The sequence below is a fragment of the Pituophis catenifer genome, unplaced genomic scaffold, assembly GCF_029215685.1.
Source record: "Pituophis catenifer annectens isolate HBS135680 unplaced genomic scaffold, rPitCat1.0.hap2 SCAF_9, whole genome shotgun sequence".
Lineage (NCBI taxonomy): Eukaryota > Metazoa > Chordata > Lepidosauria > Squamata > Colubridae > Pituophis > Pituophis catenifer.
Genome location: NW_027256889.1, coordinates 7,472,847 through 7,491,098, shown reverse-complemented (window position 1 = coordinate 7,491,098; position 18,252 = coordinate 7,472,847). Strand labels below are relative to the sequence as shown.

At 47.0% G+C, this 18,252-nt stretch overlaps 1 protein-coding gene across 1 annotated transcript in view; it reads right to left on the bottom strand.

Moving 5' to 3' along the window:
- The window catches only part of IGLON5 (IgLON family member 5), a 96,182-nt gene extending 78,723 nt beyond the window's left edge, over positions 1–17,459 (bottom strand). The window contains 3 exon segments of the mRNA XM_070949340.1: positions 16,779–16,803; positions 17,254–17,383; positions 17,385–17,459. Of these exon segments, the coding sequence (XP_070805441.1) occupies positions 16,779–16,803; positions 17,254–17,383; positions 17,385–17,459 (230 nt within the window).
- Positions 17,460–18,252: the final 793 nt, after the last annotated feature.

The window sequence follows — 18,252 nt, the reverse complement described above, 5'->3', positions numbered from 1 at the left end:
GCAACCTACCACTGATCCCAGGCCTTCCAAGCCATTATGGCAGCTAACAATGAATTTGCTTCTCCTCTTCAAGCCCAAAGACCTGTTAGAGCTGAGACCAACCCAGCTCCTAATATTAGCCGGGATCTTATCTTTACCTGCTCAATCCCAAGGTTTCCAGCCAATGTGCTTTGAGCTTCAACAGACCAAAAACAAAGAAGGAAAAATAAGCACCAATAATGTGAATAGAAAGAGGAAGGCAAATGAACTTCGTCAAGACCAAAAACCTATCAGAGTCCTGAGACAAGAGCTCATGAGGTTTCCATGGGTTTCCTCAAACCTGGAACAGACCAAACCTTCTGGATGGGCAGGCCAGGAAATAAAACCCTTCCTTCTCCCCTTCCAGGTGTCCAGCATACATTTCAGAGAACAAAATTGTGTTTCTGCTTCACCCATTAGAAGATCTTCTCAAGTAGATCACTTTCTGGGAATTCCATCAACTTCTGGTCTTCCTTCCTTCTTTTCGATTCCTTCCTTCTCATCTATCTATCTATCTTCCTTCCTTCCTTCTTTCCTTCCTTCCTTCCTTCCTTCCTTCCTTCCTTCCTTCCTTCCTTCCTTCCTTCCTGCCTGCCTGCCTGCCTGCCTGCCTGCCTGCCTTCCTTTCCTCAAGCTATAGAAATTCATTAACAATAAACTGGCTCAAGCTTTCTAAAAATCACATCCTTAACACATCAAACAAACACCACAATGTAAAAAAGATGTTGAGACTCTAGAAAGAGCGCTGAGAAGAGCAACAAAGAAGATTAGGGGACTGGAGACTAAAACATATAAAGAACGATTGCAGGAACTGGGTATGTCTAGTTTAATGAAAAGAAGGAATAGGGGAGACATGATAGCAGTCTTCCAATATCTCAGGGGTTGCCCCAAAGAAGAGGGAGTCAAGCTATTCTCCAAAGCACCTGAGGGCAGGACAAGAAGCAATGGGTGGAAACTAATCAAGGAGAGAAGCAACTTAGAACTAAGGAGGAATTTCCTGACAGTGAGAACAATTAACAGATGGAACAACTTGCCTCCAGAAGTTGTGAATGCTCCAACACTGGAAGTTTTTAAGAAGATGTTGGATAACCATTTGTCTGAAGTGGTGTAGGGTTTCCTGCCTAAGGAGGGGGTTGGATTAGAAGACCTCCAAGGTCCCTTCCAACTCTGTTATTCTATATTCTAAAACCACATCTCTGCTGTACTTCCATCAACATCCCAGTTTCAATGCCTGGGGGAAAACCTTCTGGAAGGCCAACAGGTTCAAGACTGTCTATTTTTGGGCAGGTGACATCCAGGATGCTGTTTCTCCATCAGGATATCACCTTCCTTTTCAATTTAAGAGGCATCCTTCAAGAATCTCTTTTTCTGTTGTTGTTGTTCTTTAAATGACCTTTCTTCCACTCTTTTTTTTGTTGGCCACCTACCCTGTCACTTCATCCTATTTCTCTGCAGAATTATGATAATAACGGTTCCCTAGTCTTTCCATAAAATGATGAGTTATTTTTATCTTCAACTTCCCTTGGCAAAAAGATAGCGGCGGCTAAGATCAGTCCTGGGATAAGATCCTGCTGCAACCTTTTTTCTTTTTCTTTTTTCTTTCTTTCTTTCTTTTCTTTTCCTTTTCTTTTCTTTTTTCTTTTTGATGAGAAAGTGGACATTCATCTGTTTGCTGATTGTCTGCCCTGCCTATTTTCTATCAGACATTTGATCAAGGCAAATGCCTTTACTTACTTACTTACTTTATTTGATTTATATACCGCCCTACTCCCGAAGGACTCCGGGCGGTGAACCGCCAAACAGTAAAAATACATAGATACAAAATTTAAAAACAAAGTAAAATCGAATTAAACAATTTGGCCTAGACAAATTAAAACACCCCAATCATTTAAAAACCGATTAAAATTTGCATAATTAAAAAGAGGGAAAAGATTAGGCCAGGCCCGCCTGGTGGAATAAAAAGGTCTTAAGAGCGCGGCGGAAGGTGCGCAGATCCAGGATCCTCCGTATCTCCGGGGGGAGCTTGTTACAGATAGTAGCTGCCCCCACAGAGAAGGCTCTCCCCCTAGGGGCCGCCAGTCGACATTGTTTGGCCGACGGCACCCGGAGGAGCCCCTCTCTATGAGAGTGTACTGGCCGGTGGAAAGCCGGTGCCTTTCATTCAGGAGTGAAATCCAGCAGGTTCTGGAGAACCGGTAGCAGAAATTTTGAGTAGTTCAGAGAACCGGCAAATACCACCTCTGGCTGGCCCCAGAGTGGGGTGGGAATGGAGATTTTGCAATATCCTTCCCCCAGGAGTGGGGAGGGAATGGGGATTTTGTAGTATCCTTCCCCTGCCACGCCCACTAAGCCACGCCATGTCCACCAAGCCACGCCCACAGAACCAGTAGTAAAAAAAAAAATTGGATTTCACCCACTGCTTTCATTCCTAGCCCACAATTGTTTTGCCTTCAGTCTGAAGGCTGGCTGGTTCTCCCAGGATTTAATCAGGGGCGCATGGAACACAAGGCTGAAATTCTGACAGGGGAACTTCCAAAAATGAAGGGAACAAGAGCAGACAACTTGGGTTTTTATGCCTGGGGCTGGCCGTTTTAACTTGTCTGGTTTCAGCTATGTCATCTGCCTTCCACATTTATAACTGACTTCTGACCCAGTTGCAATGCAGTGACAGATCGGAGTCATGTGCATTATGTCATCATGTTATCCAAGTGCAATAGGCACCTCGCAGCCATTGAATCACACAATACACTCAAAACCAGAAAACACAATTGCCCTACTGTACTCGTAACAAATTGGGCATGTTTAACTGGAATTTCACAACCTACAGAAACACCAGGACCACATGTGAAATTCCAGTTAAACATGCCTATGCACAGAAAACATTCTCAACTAATAGCACTGTCAGCATTCTGATGCTGCCATAAAAAGACGAGGCTTGACTTTTCACCTACTTATTTTCTCTGTAGATAATATCCCCTAGGAGATGGGATGGGAGGGGGGAACATTCCTGTGGGGTGAGGTCAGAAGCTAGGGAGACTGACTTAGAAGATGGCCAATGAGAAGATGAGAATTGGGGAACGGAAAGGGAAGGGTTTGGGGGTCAGAGGGTTAGTATCGGCTACGACGAAGTTGGGGCCAGATCTGTCGTACTCAATAAATGGAATATTTCAGCAAAGATTAATTGTTTGTGAGTGCAATTTATTTGAGATGACATCGAAACCTGACAAGCACCTGCTAGAAATTGAATTCACGGTTTGTTGAATTTAGTACATTTGTGGCTCTGTAAGGATTCTGAACTGATCTCTCTTTTGACGCTGCCATTCTTTCTACACCAACCAAACTACAGGTAGTCCTGGATAGTAGTGGGGAATGGAAGGATTTATACTCCTTGACCTCCCCATTCCAGTCAGAGCTGAAGAAGCTTCTTGGATGAGAAGCGAAACGTCTTCCAAGAAAAACCAGAAAGTCCAGTTTTGCCTCTTGCAAAAAGCACCTTTGGGACTAGCTCCTAAATCTTTGCCCATTCAGAGTTTGTTATCCGAGAGCTACCTAGGAGTTGTGAGTAATAAATGAAGGCAAGCCTGCTCGAAGCTTTCCTTAGCAGTTAATAGTCCCATGCAGCACGTACTTAGTAGCTTGCAGGAGTGGCTGATGCGACTGCAAAGTGGCTGAGGAGTTGTCTTTTTGGAACATGATCTACAGACACAACGCACTGAACCGCAAGCTACGCAGCCTCAAATGAGCGTTTGGTACAAACGCAGCTTCGGGACCCAGAGACTCCCTCCAAGGGCTTCATGGTTTGAAAGGTCACGAGCAGCCGTTGAGTTTCCCCCAAGGTGGTAACCGCAGTTCTGTTCATCGTATTAGCCCAGTTAAGTCAGCCGCAACTTTTCTGGTTCACACGTTGCGTTTTGCCATCAATCCTAGAAGCGGCTTTTGCAGATTGTGCAGAAACAGGAGCAAGGAAACGACATGATGGCTTAGAGCCATGTTTGAACTCGTATCGCATCCGATGAAACCTCCATAGTCAGAAGCAAGCAGGGTGATATTTCTTGCGGGAAATAAGACGAGAGCATCCTGCAAGAGTTTGCTCTCCGTGTCACCCCTGGCAAGCAAGGCAGACTTGAAGGGATGAACAAAGAAATGCAAACAGGCTGATTTAGCATGAATTACTATCGTGGCCAACATACTCCAGGCGATGGACAAAAGCCACATCAAGAGATGAGAACTCTGCATTTTGGGCACCACACCGGTAATCCCGGACTTTCAACCACAACTGAACCCAAAATTTATGTTGCTAAGTGAGACATGTGTTGATGGAGTTTTGCCCTATTTTACAACCTTTCTTGCCAACAGTTGCTAAGGGAATCACCACAGTTGTTAAGTTAGTCACGTGTTAAATGAATTTCGCTCCCCACAATTGCTTGTCAGAAGCTTGCAAAAGGCGATCCCATGACCCCGGAGCACTGCAACAATCATAAACCGTTGCCAAGCAACTGAATTTTAATGTACATGAGGATGCTGCAATGGTCATAAGTGTGAAAAACTGTCATAAGTCACTTTTTTCAATAGAATAGAATAGAATAGAATAGAATAGAATAGAATAGAATAGAATAGAATAGAATTAAGAATACAGAATAGAACAGAATAGAAAAGAATAGAATAATATTAAGAATACAGAATAGAATAGAATAAAATAGAATAGAATAGAATAGAATAGAATAGAATAGAATAGAATAGAATAGAATAGAATAGAATAGAATAGAATAGAAAAGAATAGAATTAAGAATACAGAATAATGCAGGAGGGGCAGGGTTACAGAACCGGTTCGATGATGTCATATCATCACTGCTACCGGCTCGGCAGAACCGGGCCAAACTGGGAGGAACCCACCACTGACTAGAACCTTGGAAGTATGCCTTATTTGTAGCAGCATTGGCTGTCTGGAATGAGGTCCCCCCGAGATCCGGATGCCCCCCAGGGGTGGGTTCTACTTACCTTTACTTCCGGTTCGCAACTGGGCCGCGCGCACATGCGCAGAAGCTTCTTGATGACGTCGGGGTCAGTGGGTGGAGCCTCCCGCCGGTTTTACTACTGTTTCTATAGAACCGGTCTGAACTGGAAGTAACCCACCATTGATTCCCCCCCATTTAAGCACGTTAAATCAGTTTTGTGAATTCTTTGAATCTGGCAATCCTTCCCTATTTGATCAGCATTCCCAAGGCAGAACACGGACAGCAATCCATAAGACTCCCTCCATGCCTGGATTATTAAATAAGATTCCATTCCTCAAAATAATAAAAGAACCCTATAGTCCGGCTTTAGCGCTAATTAACTTTGGCCTTTGGGATTGTTACTTAATTGAAGTCATCTGAACTTGTTGCAATGCCTGTTTAAATCAGTGATCTGTTGATGAAAAAGATACACAAAAGGGGCAAGAGATAATAGCAACAGCATTTAGACTTCTATACCGCTTCACCAGTGGTGGGTTTCAAAAATTTTTACTACCGGTTCTGTGGGTGTGGCTTAGTGGGCATGGCATGGCTTGGTAGGCATGGCTTGGTAGGCGTGGCTTGGTGGGCGTGGCAGGGGAAGGATACTGGAAAATCTCCATTCCCTCCCCAATCCAGGGGAAGGTTGCTGCAAAATCCCCATTAACTCCCGATCAGCTGGGACTCAGGAGGCAGAGAATAGACGGGGGTGGGGCCAGCCAGAATTTTTACTACCAGTTCTCCGAACTACTCAAAATTTCCGCTACCGGTTCTCCAGAACTGGTCAGAACCTGCTGAAACCCACCTCTGCGCTTCACAGTGCTTTTACAGCCCTCTCTAAGCGGTTTACAGAGTCAGCCTCTTGCCCCCAACAATCTGGGTCCTCATTTTACCCACCCCGGAAGGATGGAAGGCTGAGTCAATCTTGAGCTTGGTGAGATTCAAACTGCCAAATTTCAGGCAGCCGGCAGTCAGCAGAAATAGCCTGCAGTACTGCATTCTAATCACTGTACAACCACAGTAGAATAGAATAGAAAGTAGAGTAGAGTAGAGTAGAGTAGAGTAGAGTAGAGTAGAGTAGAATAGAATAGAATAGAATAGAATAGAATAGAATAGAATAGAATAGAATAGAATAGAATAGAATAGAATCTCTGGAAGGGACCTTGGAGGTCTTCTCGTCCAACCCCCTGCTCAAGCAGGAGAACCTATGACGAAAAAGGCGAGGCATAAACCTCCTTCCTCTATTTGCGAGATGCAAAGTGAATGACAGCAGCTCCCATGGAGGAGGTCAAGAAAGTCAAGATGGTGACCATCTTGACCTTTGACCTCCCTTCTCCTGCCCTCTAACCACACCTCTAATAGCCATCTCACTAACACTAACAGAGTTTCAACAGCGTATTAAAAACGACTACAGGCAACCCTCAAACTTATGACCACCATTTTCACTGCTAAATAAGGCAATTGTTCAGTGAGGCACGCCCGAATTTACAACCTGTTACATTAAGCGAAAAGCACTGCACTCAGTAAGTGAATCATGTGCTCATTAAGCGGATCTGGCTTCCCCCATTGAAGCCCACGCTTGTCGGAAGCCAGCAGAAAAGGTTGCAAATGATGATCAAATGATCCCGGGATGCTGCAATTGTCATAAGTACATGTCAGTTGCCAAGTGCCCAAATTTGGATCATGTGACGATCAGTGGTGGGTTCCTCCTGGTTCTGCCCGGTTCCACCGAGCCAGTAACGGTGACGATATGACGTCACCGAAGCTGTTCTGCCTCCCCCGCCCCCCTCGCCTCCCACCCACCCACCCCCTGCGTTATTCTTACCTTTTATTTGGCCCCACCCCCAATCTATTGCTGCCTCCTGAGTCCCAGCTGATGGCTAGAGGGAAAAAGACTGTTTAAACTCTTGCCCCGGGGCTTCAAAGGGCCGGCCTACAGCTGATCAGTGGTAAAAGAAAACAAATGAGTAGACCGATGCCTGCAAAAATAAATGGGTAGACCAGTGCCTGCAAAAATACATGAGTAGATCAGTGCCTACAAAAATACATAAGTAGATCAGTGCCTGCAAAAATACATGAGTAGATCAGTGCCTGCAAAAATACATGAGTAGATCAGTGGCTGCAAAAATAAATGGGTAGACCAGTGCCTGCAAAAATAAATGGGTAGACCAGTGCCTGCAAAAATACATGAGTAGATCAGTGCCTGCAAAAATAAATGGGTAGACCAGTGCCTGCAAAAATACATGAGTAGATCAGTGCCTACAAAAATAAATGGGTAGATCGGTACAGTTCTGCAAACAGTTAAAAGCCTGGTAGACCAGTACCTCTGCTAAATCCTAAATAATTGTCACATGACCATCAAGCCACGCCCACAAAAGCCACACCCACAGAACCGGTAGTAAAAAAATTTAGAACCCACCCCTGGTGACGATGCTGCAAAAGAGCAGGAACTGGTTGCTTTTTTCAGTGCCATTGGAACTTCAAACAGTCACTAAATGAATGGTTGTAAGTTAAGAACTACCTATATTTCATGGTGGCATTCATGCTGAGAATTTGGGCACTTGGCAACTGACATGAATTGCTGAGAGCCGACTCCTACTTGATGACACATCATCAATCAATCAATCAATCAATCACCTTCATGGACTCTAATCCCTTCATTGACTGCACGATCTTGAATACATGCGTAGTAGCATGGATGAGGCAGGTTAAATCAGGGTAGAAGGTACAAACAAAGACCATTATTTTCTTGGATGGGAACCATTCACAAAAATACTAGTTCATACTATGTTGGAGGACATCCTTCAAAAATATATATTAAACCTCCCACAAGACCTTTTTCTCTTTGACAAGATTTATCTTCCAGAAGTCGTCTCAGGAAAGTGATTTTCCCCCTATTTGAAATGGAAGATTCAGAAGGTGGAATTTGATCCCAGCAGTCAGAACTGAATCAAATTTAAGTCTTGGAGCAGGGGGCCGTATGTAAATTTAACAGCCAACATTCCCAGGACCCTCCTGTGTTATCTCTGATCTTCCTTTGTTCACTGGGAAAGTCTGAAAAGAGTTTCTAAACACTTTTGGCCAAAGGGGCTTGGAATTGTTCCTTCAAACTTCACACGATAAAAGGCCAAAAGGTCAAGAAATGGGATCAAAGCGTATAATTGTGTCCCGTCCACAGAAACAGCGTCCGTTCATTAGGCAGGACGTATGACCAATGAGGAAAACTTGCTCAAACTTAACCTTTTTTTATAAAAAAAAAACAAACCGAAGTCTTTGAATAGAGCTTTTTAATTCATCCTCGGGTTTTGGATTCTCAAGCACAGCAGCATTTCATTGTATTAATTGTATGGATTTTCTTTTCTTCTTCTTTTTTCTTTTTTTATGCCTACAAATCAATCTTGTCATCTAGTGGCTGCATGGACAAGTCCCGGCAATTTTCTTGGCAAGAGTTTTGCAAGGAGGTTGCCCTTGTCTCCTTCCTGGAGGTGAGAGAAAGTGACTGGCCCAAGGTCACCCAGCTGGCTTTGGGCCTAAAGCAGGACTAAAACTCACAGTCTCCTGATTTCTAGCCTTTAACCACCAGAGTCTGGGTGGTGGGTTGCCCCCCCGGTTCGGACCAGTTCGCAAGAACCAGAAGTAAAACTGGCAGGAGCCGCCACCCACTGTCCCGGATGTCATCATCGGCGATCTGCGCATGCACAGAAGCAAGGCGCTTGCGCGAGCAAAGCTCATGCACGCGGGCGATCCCGTTGTGAACCGGTTAGTAAAGGTAAGTAGAACTCACCCCTGCACTAGACCCAATACAGGGGGAGTGGAGAGGGAGGGAGGGAGGGAGAGAGGAGAGGGAGAAAGAGAAAGAGGAGAGAGAGAAAGAGAGAAAGAGAGGGGGGAGGGGGAGAGAGAGACAGAGACAGAGACAAAGAGACAGAGAGAGAGGGGGGGAGAGAAAGAGAGAAGAGAGAGAGACAGAGAGGGAGGGAGGAGAGAGAGAGAGAGAGACAGAGAGAGAGAGGGAGAGAAAGTGAGAAGAGAGAGAGGGAGGGAGAGAGACAGAGACAGAGAGACAGAGACAGAAAGAGGGAGAGAAAGAGAGAAGAGAGAGAGGGAGGGAGGAGAGACAGAGACAGAGAAACAGAGACAGAGACAGAGAGAGAGGGAGAGAAAGAGAGAAGAGAGAGAGGGAGGGAGGGAGGAGAGAGAGAGTCAGAGACAGAGAGACAGAGACAGAGAGAGAGGGAGAGAAAGAGAGAAGAGAGAGAGGGAGGGAGACAGAGACAGAGACAGAGAGACAGAGACAGAGAGAGGGAGAGAAAGAGAGAAGAGAGAGAGGGAGGGAGAGAGAGACAGAGAGACAGAGACAGAGAGAGGGAGAGAAAGAGAGAAGAGAGAGAGGGAGGGAGGGAGGAGAGAGAGAGTCAGAGACAGACAGAGAGAGAGACAGAGACAGAAAGACAGAGACAGAGAGAGAGGGAGAGAAAGAGAGAAGAGAGAGAGGGAAGGAGAGAGAGAGAGACAGAGACAGAGAGACAGAGAGAGGGAGAGAAAGAGAGAAGAGAGAGAGGGAGGGAGGGAGGAGAGAGAGAGTCAGAGACAGAGAGACAGAGACAGAGAGAGAGGGAGAGAAAGAGAGAAGAGAGAGAGGGAGGGAGAGAGGGGGGAGAGAGAGAGGCAGAGACAGAGAGAGGGAGAGAAAGAGAGAAGAGAGAGAGGGAGGGAGGAGAGACAGAGACAGAGAGAGAGACAGAGAGAGAGGGAGAGAAAGAGAGAAGAGAGAGAGGGAGGGAGGGAGGAGAGAGTCAGAGACAGAGAGACAGAGAGAGAGAGAGAGAGGGAGAGAAAGAAAGAAGAGAGAGAGGGAGGGAGAGAGAGGGGGGGAGAGAGAGAGAGGCAGAAAAAAAATAGCACAGGCTTTGTAATTAAATTAGCCCACAACCTGGGATCTCTCTAAGAAAGTGCTGTTGATCGGTATCATCACAAATCTGTACTAGGCAATCTGATTAATTGCAAAGAGTCACATTTGTTCCACTTGGCGATCTAAATTGTGCTGATCAGCTTATCTGGTTATTTTCATCGTGGATTTCTGTAGCTTGCAATGTCCTAAGGCCCTAAACTGAATTGTAGGAATGAATTGAATCAACCCAGGTTGGACTCTCCCAACTCCTCACCAGCTTAAACAAGAACACATTTGCAATGTGTAATTTATTCCACTTCAATAAATAAAGCAATGAGACATCTCTCTCTCTCCTCCACCTTCTGCGATACGGACGTCCTGCTCAGCTTTGCTATTCATTTCCCACTGCTCAAACAAATATTGGTTGGTGAGATTAGTGCACTGCAGAAAAATTCTCTTGACCCTTTTTTCTTTCCCCCAAGCAGTTCTCATTTAGTACCGTGAAGACAATTGGCTACCAAAATTTATTTGCAAGGAAAACAGAATGTTGTTGCAATCTCATGAGTTGGATGTTCTAGTATTTATTCAGCTCTCTTATATATATAGTATGTCTTAATTAATTACAAGATGTTTCACTTAGCTACCAGGTGAATATCCCCAACTGGTTCTAACTATTTATTTTAATTTTTCCAATCTCATGCCCTTCAGAAATGCTGGGAGCAGAACTTCCAGATTCTCAGCCAGGATGACTGAGAATTCTGGGAGCTGGGAGTTCTAGTGTAGCCAAAAGGCATCAAGTCGAGGAATTTGTTTAAGGAACAAGACAATTTTGCAGAGATGTTCATGTGTGGAAGATGAGATTCTTATACTTGTTTAGAGTGATGAAGTGAACAATATATATCTATCTATATCTATATCATCTATATCTATATCTATATTATATCTATATCTATATCTATATCTATATCTATATCTATATCTATATCTATATCTATATCTATCTATCTATCTATCTATCTATCTATCTATCTATCTATCTATCTATCTATCTCCTCTCTCCTTTGTCCTCTTTCGCTCTTTTTCCTCTCTCTCTCTTTCCCTGTTTTTCTCTGTTTTCCCTCTGTGTTTTTCCTCTCTCTTCCTCCCTCTCTCTTTCCTCTCTCCTTTGTCCTCTTTCTCTCTGTTTTTCCTCTCTCTGTGTTTTTCCTCTCTCTTTTTCCTCTCTCTCTCTCTTTCCTCTCCTTTGTCCTTTCTGTCTCTCTTTTTCCTCTCTCTCTCTTTCCTCTTTCTCTCTTTCCTCTCTCTCTTTTTCCTCTCTCTCCCTCCCTCCTTCCCTCCCTCCCTTCAACTTACAACCACAACAGGAGCCAGAATTTCCATTGCTCTGCAATGAGTCATGCCCGGTTTTATAACTTTTTTTTCTTGCCACCATGGTTGTTAAATGAACCACCGCAGTCGTTACATGAAACATGTGATCGTTAAGCAAATTTGGCTTCCCCCCATTGACTTTGCTTCTCAGAAGCCAGCTGGGAAGGTCACCAATTGCGACTCACACGCCCCCAGGACATCTCAACCATTGTTAAATTCATGCCGATTGCCAAGTGCCCATCTGGTGTACCTGACAATAACAGAGGATGGCACTCAGCTTTAGGTCCTATTTACTTCCCCAAAACATCTGTCCAGCCTCTATTAGGAAACTAAATGCTGGGCAATGTACCTTCTGCTTTCTCCAGAGAGATTAAGAAATATCCTCATGACCTAAACTACTTGAAAAAGATCTTCTTCCTCTCCGGTGTGTTGTTGTTGTCTCTAGTCAGGACTTCTCAAGGAACCTGTTTTGGAGGCCCTGCTACTTTGCTCCTCTGATTAAGGGATCCCTAATCTGCCAACCTAGCAGTTCGAAAGCAGGTAAAAAATGCAAGTAGAAAAATAGGGACCAGCTTTGGTGGGAAGGGAGCAGCGTTCCGTGTGCCTTTGGCGTTGAGTCATGCCGGCCACATGACCACAGAGATGTCTTTGGACAATGCTGGCTCTTCGGCTTTGAAACGGAGATGAGCACCGCCCCCTAGAGTCGGGAACGACTAGCACATATGTGCGAGGGGAACCTTTACCTTTTAATCTGCACATCTGGACTCAGATCCTGTCACAATATCGATCTGAATTGGTTTCAAGTGTTTCTGCGTTTCGTGCGGTGGGTGGTATAGAACTGGCTATTCCCTCCTTGACCAACTCAGGGTTGAAAACCCAGGTTTAGAAATCCTGCTGGCCATTTTGTAAGCAGCCTGTCCACAATCACACACTTGCCTATTCTGTGGAACCGCATATTTTGAATGGCTTTCTTTATTCTAACAGTAGCAGGAGCACTTAGACTTATATACCGCTTCGTAGTGTTTTTACATCCCTCTCTAAGTGGTTTACAGAGCCAGCCTCTTGCCCCCCAACAGTCTGGGTCCTCATTTTACCCACCTTGGAAGGATGGAAGGCTGAGTCAACCTTGAGCTGGTCAGGATCGAACTGCTGGCTGTGGGCAGAGTTTGCCTGTAATATTGCATTCTAAGCACTGCGGCATCAGGAAGGAAAAGGAGAAAGGGAATAAGACAGGAAGGAAGGAAGGAAGGAAGGAAGGAAGGAAGGAAGGAAGGAAGGAAGGAAGGAAGGATGGATAATAGCACTTAGACTTATATACCGCTTCACAGTGCTTTTACAGCCCTCTCTAAGCAGTTTACAGAGTGAGCATCTTGCCCCCAACAATCTGGGTCCTCATTTTACCCACCTCGGAAGGATGGAAGGCTGAGTCAACCTTGAGCCTGGTGAGATTCGATCTGCCAAACTGCTGGCAGCCAGTGATCAGCAGATGTAGCAATATTGCCAAAGCTTAAAATGTGGATTTTGCATAGATCAGCGTTTCCCAGCATTACGAGGTGGGAATCTCCCTTGGGGAGGTGGAGACAGTTCCAGGGGAGGAGTGAAGATCCTTTCCCTTTCATTGTATTGTTTTTGTTGTTTATTTGTATACATTTTGGACATCAGGGGGGTCTCCAAACTTGGCAACTGGTGGATTTCAACTTCCAACTGGCTGAGGAATTCTGGGAGTTGGAAGCTCACACGTCATAAAGTTGCCAAATTTGAAGACTCCCCTGATTTTGGAGTTTGGAGTTTTAGAGAATGTGTATATTTTAAGATTACACTCAAGGGAGGGGGAGTGTCATGCCAAAATGTTTAGGAGCCCCTGGAGTAAGTGAATGTTAGGGTTCAGTTCTTAACATTTGCAGATAGAAGAACATTGTTACTAGATCTCCCTATTTGTTCCCTCCAACCCTTAAGAAGTCTTCCTAAGTCAGAGGTCTCCAACCTTGGCAACTCTGGGAGTTGAAGTCCACAAGTCTTAAAGTTGCCAAGGTTGGAGATCCCTGTCCTAAGTGACAGTAGCATTTCCTGCCCTCCATTCAAGAGGTTGTCAACCTTTTGGAGGTCAGCCAGGTGAAGAAACAAGACAATGCAAAGATGGACAGAAAGCTGCTTAGTTGTTGGAGATCTTAAGAATAGAATTTTGAAAGCCTACCAGCTTTCTCCTGCCTCCTCTCCCAGGTAATCCTCAATTTACGATTCTTAACTGAGCCCAGAATTGTAAGTCATTGAGGTCATTAAGCAGGTCACTGGATCACCTAAAATTATTGACATCTTTTATGGTGGTCATTGAGTTAACCCACTAATCCCAATGAGCATCTTTGTCAGAAACCGCAAGTAAACGCTGGAAACCAGGAATAAAAATATCAAAACAACCCCATGGTGATGTGACTTTAGGATGCTACAAATATACCATGTTTCCCTGAAAATAAGACCCTGTCTTATATTTTTTTGAACCCTGAAATAAGCGCTTGGCCTTATTGCCATGCGCTCAAAAGCCCCGATTGGGCTTATTATCAGGGGATGTCTTATTTTGGGGGAAACAGAGTAGCCATAAAGTTGACCTGGTTGCTAAATGCCCCAAATGCAATCACATGACCATGTTGTGTGGATGTGGATGTGTGTGTACATCATAACTTTGAAGTCATGTGATAAGTATCTTTTGGGAGGCTCCAGTGAACTTCAGACATAAATCAAAAACTACCTGGATATTAAACAAATCTGAGTTACTTTTATCATTCCCATCCCTTTCCTAAAAGCAAGTTCCTCCTTATTTTCCCATCGCTGTTCCTACGTTCCTTCTTCAAGGCCCCCTTTGTACAGTAGCCCTCTACTGAAGCCCAAAACTGACCCTCAAGTCTTCCAAGCCCATGCTGACATTATTCTGACCTCTCTCCAAGACACACAGTGTTTCGATTCTGGCTTTGAATTGAATTGTGCTGGAGAATCATCTGCTGCTCCAGTAGGCAGAACAAGGTTGGTAGTCCCACACTTGGACTTCTCATTACCTTGTCTCAGTCCAATGATGCCAGTCCTCCGCACTCAGCCACAACACTTCCAGATTTACCAGCTCCCTGCGCTGCCAATCATGCTGAGATCAAAGCTCCCCAGATCCAGCTCTGCCAATAGAACCGCTCAGTGTGATGACACCACTGATGTGGCACCAAGTAAAAAAAAAAAGGCCTGCTTGGCAATGCCACACAGCCAGCCAATGAGAGACCTCTCCTCTCCAAAGGAGGTGGGCTTTAGAACACATTCTATCCATATCACGAAGCCCCTCGGACCTTCTCTGGACCTTCTCTGGCTTGACAAGGAACTATTGGAGGAAGCCTTCTAGGTTTCTTTGGCCTGAACTTTCCAGAACAGAGTTTGATGCAGCAGGAGCAAACATCCCAGTGGCCTCTTAAAGGCAAGCAACACTACCATCAGATGGATCTGACAGCTGGTGGCATAAGAGCCAGCCAAGGAAAGCAGATGCCAAGAGGAATTTTGCTCATCTTCAAGGTTCCACAAGACTCTTGCTCGTGCATGCTAAGAATGCCAATCAACCATCTGCAAGGGTGATCAAACTGAGCAATGCTAAAAACAGAACTTCAGCATCAACAGAGGCCCAGGCAAAGCTGAGTAATCATCAAAAGGATGCTCAGGAAAAACATTACCAACATCAACACTTGCTGTCATGCCACTTGTAAATCTGGAAAAAGAGAGTTCTGTTTTCTCCCCCCTCTTCCCCCCCCCCCCCAGGACCAGATCTCAGATGCTCGGAATTAAATCGCTTGGCAGTTGCCTCCAGAAAGCAGAAATGAATCATCCAGAATTACTCCTTCAAATCCGTTACTACAGGGTATTATTATTGCAGAAGACTAAAATTACCAGTTGGTGAATGGGGCTTTAGGAAATGATTAGGGAGATTCAAGAAAAGGCAGATCGGTTCGAATCCGCTGGGCTTTATAACCCCGTGGAACCTCTCCATTCAGGGATGCTCTATCTTCAAATGACAAATGGCAGGGAAGAAAAACAGACAGCAAGATGTCTCGCTACGATTGTTTGATGGTAGGGAAAAAAAATAGATCTTTGGTCAGATCCAGCAGATTTCTTTTTGCTGTTGTGAAATTAGGAAAGCCACTCCTGGCATTTAAAAAAAACAAAAAACACCTGATCTTAGAATTGGGGAAGTCTGTACCTCAGCAAATTCAAGGCACTAATCAGCCTTATCAACGCCAGTAAACTAATCCCAGGAACCTGCACCAATACATGGCACCATTGTGCATGTCAACCCTTGTTGTTGTCATGCCTATGAGGAGAACAAACCTGTCTGCTTCCCAAGGCCTCTTGGGATGCTCGGTTTGAGATTTAACCCTAGGAAATGTGGAGTTGGAAGGAACAGGAGATAAGGAAACCCAGCGGTTGAGAATTCACATAGCAACCTTTTCCTGGCTCCTGAAACAACCCACTTTTCCCGGTTTGTACAACACTCTGTGAGGCACCCGGGTCTGAGTTCACACAATACAGTAACCTACACCGCCCCTGCCCTCCCCCCTCCCCCCCCCAAAAAAATCCCTTCAAACCCATCAAGGTTAAAACCACAGCAGCTTCCAGGTATCCTGCAACTGCAGCTGGGAAGTTTGCAATTGTCTTGGTTAAGTATGTGGTGTGAACACCAGTATACTGATGGCACTATTACTATAGGCCTAACTTCCAGGTAAGCAGGTGTAACACTTCTCCTGGGAGCTTTGCAGACCTCACCTGTCCCTTTGCAACATATAGCTCCCTCCCTCCTGTCTTCCATCTCTCTTTTTGGGGGGGTCCCAGCCTTGTTTCTCTACATCCTCCAAGCATCAGAAGCCTTAGCTTCCCTTCTTCCAGCGCTTCCTCCCTGCAACTCTTCAGTCCTGAGTCCTGCCCACATTACACAACTGCCTTCTTTCTCTTCCCCCCCACCCTTTTTTTTTTTTTGCTCTGGATTTTCCCCCAAATAGGCGACTCCATCCAAGCAGGGAGTCTCTAACCAAAACCGTCGCAAAGCGCTCCGCTTCGCTCTCTCTCCTCCTCCTCCCGGCAGCGCGTTTTTCCCCTTCCCGTTTCTCTTCGGGCAGCCCCCACCCCAGCCAGATTCCAAAGACCCCTTTTTGCAGGTCTCTGCTCCCAAGCCGGGTCTGATCCTCCCCCCCCCCCGCCGCCCACGGGCAGGCAGGCAGGCAGGCAGGCAGGGAGGGGAAAAGCCACATCCGAGCGCCAGAGTGAGGTTGCTTGACAGGCAGGCACGTTGCGCTTTTTCCACGAAAGCTCTCCCTCCCCATGAATATTCATCGGGGAAAGGGGGGGGGCACAATTGTGCATTCCTACAGCACGCCTGCAGTTGTTGTGACATCTCCGCCGAGGGAGGGAGGGAGGGAGGAGGTGGCGGGGGGAAGAGAAGGGGAGGGGGGGGTTTCCAAAAGGCATGCAGCCGTGACACCCAACGTGACCACAAATCTGCAGAGCGGGGAGCGAGACCTCAAGGAAAGGCGCAGACCCCCAGAGCGGAGCGGGCAAAGGGAGGGTATATCTTAGGGTACCTCGCCGGGTACCCCGATGCATAGGTACGGTTGCGCTCCCTTGGTGGCACGCAACCCTGTTGTGATTCCCGCCGGCGGCGGCGGCGGCGGCGCGCGCGCATATTCCTTCCCCCCCCCCACTTTCCTCCCGAACCCCACGCGTGTGTGTGTGCCCAGAGAGACGCATTGGGTATTCCGTCCGCGCACGACTTCGCTCGCTCCCAGGCTCGGCTGGACCCTCTTTTCCCCCCCCCACCCCGCACACACACACACGTATATACACAAACACACACACAAACACACAAACACACAAACACCCGGCCGGGCCCCCTCCCACCTCGGGTCCTCCGACCTCCCCCCCACCCACCCCCATCCCGACCCCCGGCGCCCGATGGGGATGGCGCGGTACCTTGCGAGAGCAAAAGGATGCTCATCTTGAAGAGCAGCGCTGCCAGCAGGACGCGGTTCATCTCTCCGGCTATGGTCCTGGATGGAGATGAGGGGGAATTCTGCAGCCGCGGCAGGAGGAGCGGCAGAAAAGAGGGGAAGGGGGGGGGGAACGGCGGAGGAAGGTACGGGCTGGCTCTCGCATTCAACCCGCCAGCCTTGCTGCATCTCATAAGGGGGGGGGGAGGAGGAGGAGGAGGAGGAGGAGGAAGGGGGGGGGAGAGAGAAAGAAAGCTTGAAAATTTTGACAGACAGTTGGGCAGAGATGAGGGACGCCCCCCGAGTGGACCAATCGAGAGAGGGGCTGGCTTGGAAAAGGGCGGGGCATGCAAATGAGGCCGAGGGGGGACCACCAATGGGTGGGAGGGATGGAGGGGCTGGTGGGAAGGTCTAGTGGGGGGGGGTGAGGGTCCGCGCTGCTGATTTATGAGGGGCTCTTTGTTACTGCAGCAGGGCTGGGGGCGGGAGAAGGGGCGCCCCCCTCCCCGTTGTCCACGCAAAGGGTTGGGGAAACCCAGAGAGATTCCCCTCCCCTCCGCTGCCCTTCCCCGAGACCCCCCTCAAAAACTGCCTCCGGGAGAGAGAGGAGGGGGGGGGGTCTTCCGTAGGAAAAAAAAAAAAGAGGGGAGGGGGAATCTTTGCATGCCTCGCCTCAGTTCCGCCCTCTTTACTTTCCCCAGCCGAGTCGCCTCCAAGGGGGTCTTCCTCCGCCCCCTCCCCAAACGCGGTGGCTCTCTAAACCCTGGTCAGCGATTCCTCTCTTCCCGGGTCTCTCCGCCATCCCATCCCACCCATCGACTCTGCGTCCTGCCCAAAAAAAAGGAGCTGGGAGGTGGAGGAGAGCGGGTTTGGGCTGCCTTCTCTGCTCTGCGCGGAGGTGGAAAGCACTCTGCACATGCTCGGGGCGGGTGGGGTGGGGGGGACGCCTCTGGATGTCACCGCTGGACCCGGGAAGGGAAGG